The sequence below is a fragment of the Pinus tabuliformis genome, chromosome 8, assembly GCF_031772625.1.
Source record: "Pinus tabuliformis cultivar Carrire ecotype Pingquan chromosome 8, CPIR1, whole genome shotgun sequence".
NCBI classification, from domain to species: Eukaryota; Viridiplantae; Streptophyta; class Pinopsida; order Pinales; family Pinaceae; genus Pinus; species Pinus tabuliformis.
In genome coordinates, this window is record NC_142294.1 from 1,637,716,178 (window position 1) to 1,637,722,177 (window position 6,000).

Genomic DNA, 6,000 nt, shown 5'->3' on the forward strand with positions numbered 1-6,000 from the left:
TATTGGTGAAAGGCATTTCAAATTCCCAAAAATTTATAGGAAATGTTGTACATGTAAGAAATTATAACTATATATGGATCTTCCACAGTTTACAAAAGATTTGACTAAAGCATCTAAAAGCTAGCTCCATTTTATTCAAGCTGCTAAGAAGTGTCCTAATCAGTAAAGATACATGCTTACAAGAGTCAGGCTCCCTCCCCAACGTCTTCTTTTAGACTTTCAGTTGCTTGGGATGCTAAATCCCAACACGACTGCAGCCAAGCCTGCTAATGGGACCAAGTCCTCAATCTAATCCCCAAGTCACAACTGCTATGTACATAAGACTACATGGCATATATGATGGACAAATGAATGGAGTCGAAATAATGACAGCCTATGCAAAAATTGAACACAGAATATAATTCAATGTAAAATTAATATGGTGGCTCAAAATGATTTTGCCTATGACAGATGACTGACGTATAAAGTGAACGGTATCTGCCAAAGCAGGAAAGCAATAGATGAAGAAAAAAATTAGATTTCCAACCTCTTGGTTCCTATAATTTTCCAGTCGTTGTAAAACAGTCTGAATCTGACAGAAAAGATGGATCCAATCCACCAGGAACATAAGCTAAGGAGTAACGGTGTTAAACACAATAACAATTGGAATTGCATATTGAAATCCATTACCAAATTGGATATGATCGAACTCTTTTGGGGGATTTATTGTTCTAGGATCAGCGATCTTTAATTCAAGCTGCAAGGGCAAAGTTGTGAATCGCCCTAACACGTTGCCCATCAGTAAATGTTAGTCCAAAATGGCACTTTCATGCTCAGCAATCCAACGAATATAACAATTCAAAGAAACAGTCTGTAAGCAGCTTTTAAAGTGAATTTTGCCTATTTGTTATCCACAACCAGCAACCACTAACTTGATTTGTCGAAGATGACAATTGCAAATACACAAGTCCAATTTGCAGAGAGTGTCAATTCCACATATAAAGTCCATAGAGAGCCCAATTTGGTGCAAATAAGTAGTAAATAGTTTCATGAGCCATGTAATCACTATGCTACGAAATCTGACATTATAAGAGGCGCTGACTTGCACCATGCATGGAGGAAGGATACGTCAAGCAACAACCCATCAAGGAATACATATCACTTACTCCCACAAAGCCACACAGGCCAATCAGTAGTGATAAAAAGGCTGCGGGCTTCCCAGGCCAGTGAGAATGTGGTAGCCCAATAAGCAGAATTATTTTTGGACATTGAACTTTACCAGCCCAAAATCAAAAACAAATTACACAAGTTCAATGGGTATACACAGACACCCAAATTCAACTACAGAATTTTGGCTGTTGCCTTGCCATTACTATAAAATGTATTTCTTTCTGCACAAAATCCTGACCTTTCAACCACCATTTTCTCTTTGCTAGATGTATGCAGGGCACCAAAACAGAGGATAATTGCGCTTACTTACCTGAGCCTTCTCCTTTGATCCATTGTTGGCCGCAATCAAGACCTGCGTGATAGGGTTTTACCCCAAAAAATGAATTTAACCCAAATGAGAGTTGGAATCGCCCTAAACCTTTAAAACCGCAATTAAAAACCAGGTTCTCACCAAAACCCATCAAAAACTCAATTCAATGATGGGGTTTTCAAACAAAAGCCCAATAACTCTGCCAAAAACTATGTCCTGCCAATAAAATCCCTTTGCAAAATTATCTAAAACTCACCTGCTTGACGGCCAAAAGCTCCCCAGAGTCCAAATTCATGCCCATATAAACCCTCCCGTAAGCCCCAGAGCCAATAAGCTCCCCTTTCTTCCACCTAATTGCAGAGCAGCCATTTTCCTTAGTCATTTTATAGACAGAACTCGCCCGAGGCGACCTCGACCTCAAACTTGGATTCATCCCGCGCCCAAAACCTCCATTGTTAACCTCAGGGCTCCTGAACACCAATGAACTCCTGAAAGGCCCGTATCCGTCCTGCATATTTCAGGAAACCCCTCTCAACACTTCATAAAACCCTAACTCTGATCATGCCCAGATGGGGCAAGCTGTGCCCAATCCACGAACCGGGATCAAACCTCAGGATCTCCGATTGCACCAGTTTCTGCAGGAATAATAGTGAATCACAGCGCTCTGATGACGATCTGAGGATTTTCGATCGAATTGAAATCTGAATGTTTGAACATCACAATGATGAGAAACAGAGGCGAGAAACCGAAGGGATTACCTTCCTTTGCATTTGAATTTGCTGCGGCATTAACGGTCATCTGCTGGGGCCATCTTCGCCGTTGGATTCCGTATCCAAGGGATCAGAGTCTTTGTGCTTCGGTGGGAAATAATTGTTCGTAAGACTTTAAGTAAACTGTCATATCACATCTTTATTCGCATTATAATTATTATTTAATTGTAAATTCGTAATTTTTTTTGAATTAATGTTAACATGGTCTATAGAAACTCCATCTCGATTATTAAATTATTAAATCAAAGGTTTATGTGTATATGCAAGTTGGGTTTGAATTTGGGTTATCGGTGTAATAAGAACTGCATCTCAATTATTAAATCATTAAATCAATTAAATCAAGGTTTATTTGTGTTAGGTTTGAATTTCAATTACTAATTTTTTTTATTTATTGAATTAGGTTAATAAATAAAATGAGAATAAGTTGATTAAAAAAATTAAAAATAAAAATAAAAATTGTTTTTAGTAAATTTTTATTTCTCTTTTTTGTCTTTTTAAAATATTTTGGTGAATTGAGCGAGATTTAAAATAGGCTTAAAAGTGTTAGGTTTAAAATGGAGTTTTTCCACAAAAATTCTATTGGGAATTTGGGGGAGAATTTCAACGAGAAAGAGAGTTGTTTTTACACTTATAAATGGATTGTTAAAAGGGTAAATAAAAGCACTAAGATACAAGAGGTGGGTGATATTTTGAGTTAAATATGAATTTTCTAAATTATTATTTTTTCCAAAAACCTTATAATTGGTATTTGTTGTGTATAACATAAGTATCTTAATGTGATTGTTGTTGATTATAAAAAGCATAATGATATTTATGATTGGTTGAATTAGCTTTAATATCTAGATATCCATTGAAGCAAGGGTTTTGGATGTGGTGTGAGGTTTGGGATTTGATGTCCTTTTCTCATATTAAGTCTCACGGCCCACGTCATAACATTGTTGGGAGGCTTATGATGGTTCTCCCAACCCTTGATCATGCCATGGTCATTGTAGTTAACTTCATGACTATCTTGACCCTATGCAATAGTCATTGTATTTAATGCCAAGGTTGAGAATGACAACAAAAATGTTACCACCCAAGGCACCCCAAACATTTGTACCTAAGGTTTATCATGAGATACTTTGCCCTGACCTAAGATTATTGTTGATATCTTGTTGATCATTATTATTTTGCATACAAAGCATATAAAGAAGAAATTTTGCTAGGGTATTATATAGTGAGTGTCACTCTATAAGTTGTTATACATAATTAGGTGGGAAAAGGTTGGAAGCCTCATTATTGACCTACAAACCCAAAGCCTTACCAAATGCTTTTTTCTTTTCCCCATTTGTCCAAAATTTCTATGTCATGGAGGTTTTATGACATGCTCTAGTTGTATTTTCTTCCTTGTTAGAAGGCTTCTTTATAAGTAAGGGTGCTCAATTGAACTATCCAATATTGGTGCAATTCTCTAGGCCCCCATTATAACTATAGCCATTCTAGAACACATAGCAACCCAAATAGGGATTAAGTTGATTTGTCTTTAGTCAAGTAAGTCCTTTAACCCTAGGCTCCAACACATGGTGAAAATCAAATTCAATTTGGCAAATGCTCTAAATTTATCTACATCAAGCTCGGTGATAAAAGTGTATACCATGCAATGCAGTATATTGACCTCCCTTACATGTGTTTTTGATGTCTAAGATTAGATCATCATATTTTGGATTATCCCTTAATGAACCAACTTAACCCATAACAAGGCCCGTCCCCTGATCTATAAATTGTCATGGATATTCCACTAGACAATTTATCACAATAGATCTAATAAAATTGTACTTAAAAATATGGAATCTATAATATTCAAATTATTTTTCCTTAAACTTCTAGATTTATTAAGTTACATTTTCATGCATGCAATATGTAAAATTTGGAAAATATAAAACAAGCAAAAATATGATTAATCACAACCATAAGAACACAAGATATACCCTGGGAAACCCTTTCAGGAAATGATCCAATTGGAAGGTGAGGTTGCTCTACTCTCTTCCTCTAAATGGAAAATGGATGTCAGTACAAACAAGTGAGGCCTACGGCTCGTGGGCTACTACAATGCACAAATCCTCTATGTTTCTTTGTTCATATCCACTCTTGGCTATTGTACTAATCTATGGAACGAAATGCACTCTAATATAGTGGAAACCCCTTTCCTCCTAGTGGTTTGGTCATAACACAACCGGATAGCCTATGGAACGAAATGCACTCTAATATAGTGGAAACCCCTTTCCTCCTAGTGGTCTGGTCATAACACAACCGGATAGCCTAACAATGGTTACATTTGACTCCTTCAACTCTTAACTAGAGTTACAATATGGATTCTCCTAACAACTTCTTCATCGTGATCATGTGGCTAGCCCTTTTTCCATGAATAATTGGGGCTAACATAGCATCCTCTCTTATTATGTTGTTCAAAGCAGGAAGGTTAAATTTCAATTAGCATAACTTTTGCATACGAACTTCGATTAAGGAAATTATTGCATCTTCTGAGTTAGTAACCGGAGAACCCACAATAATACCCATAATCTGTCAACGTTTCAAATCCCAACAGGGAGTCCTGATGATGGATCCCTGTTGGGATTTGAAACGTTGATAGATTATGGGTATTACTGTGGGTTATCCGGTTACTAACTCAGAAAATATAAACCACTAATGTTTAAAATCCAAAATTATTGCATCGTTGGAAAGGTCTATGTTTGTATAATAGCTTAAAAATTTGCAACACTTAAGTGGAAAAGTTTTACCCCCAAAAAAATGTCATATGATGCCTCAAATTTGTAACAACCCTGGTTAAAAAATCCATGTTAAAATATATAAGGCCACGGTCATGGGACATGTATTCTAAGCTGAATGGTGGGAAAAACATCCCAGTGGGTGTTAATTTCGGTTATTATGGCTAAAGGAAAATGGCAAAGGCAATGGCTAAGGCTTTGGAAAGACAAAATGGCATTTTTGGCACATTTATTTATGAAAATAATGGAAATTAGGAGAAAAAAAAGGTGAAAGGTCACAGGTTGCATGTGAGGAGGAAAATGAAGGAAAATAATGGAAAACGAAGAAAATAGAGGCCTCATTAATAAAAAGGCTTATGAGGATCAGTTCATGGACTGTTGTCAGTTTAGTTTTGGAGCTCTCTCATTATTCTCTGATGCAAGAGCATTCAGTCCAAGGAAAATCATTGTAATTAAGTAGACATAGGGGGTCATGTATTTTTAGGAAGTTGGATTCCTAAGTGATAAATTGATGTAATATTAGGCTTTTGAGTGCATAAAATAGAAATTAATTAGATAGTGAGAGGAAGTTGTAAATGCTCTCAAATAAATGAGAACATGAGTGGTGAATAAATGACAAGAGTTAGAAGTCAATCAAGACTCTTAAAACAGTTTCATGATTCGAGGGACGAGAGAGAGCTTTTAGGAATTAATTGAAGTAGAAGTGGACAGAGGATTTAGGAGTCAGTTCAGAGGATTTAGGAGTCGAACCAGGATTAGTTCAACAGAACTTTCTGGCATAAATGTAAGCCTACGGGCAGAGCACAAGAAGGCCACGATATTGAAGAACAGGCCTGTGCGAGACATAGAGTCTCGGATATGTAATTGACTATTTATATATATATATATATATGTTTATTCCTGACTATGTCAGTGTGTTGAAGAGTATTTCATGAATGAACTACTTGTGAATTTGTAGGCTCTGTAACAGGTTGCAGACAGAATTCTGAAGGATGCAAAGGAACAG

At 36.4% G+C, this 6,000-nt stretch overlaps 1 protein-coding gene across 2 annotated transcripts in view; it reads right to left on the reverse strand.

The window, feature by feature from the left end:
* The window catches only part of LOC149242419 (mitogen-activated protein kinase kinase kinase NPK1-like), a 30,858-nt gene extending 28,541 nt beyond the window's left edge, over window positions 1-2,317 (reverse strand). The window contains exons 1-3 of one of the 2 annotated variants that reach the window (XM_089374240.1): window positions 2,218-2,317; window positions 1,716-2,094; window positions 1,460-1,501 (exon numbers count right to left, since the gene is read on the reverse strand). In XM_089374240.1, coding sequence (XP_089230366.1) covers window positions 1,460-1,501; window positions 1,716-1,973 — 300 coding nt within the window. In that variant the 5' untranslated portion in view covers window positions 1,974-2,094; window positions 2,218-2,317. The other variant, XM_089374239.1, reaches the window with a different exon arrangement.
* Between the last annotated feature and the right edge of the window lie 3,683 nt (window positions 2,318-6,000).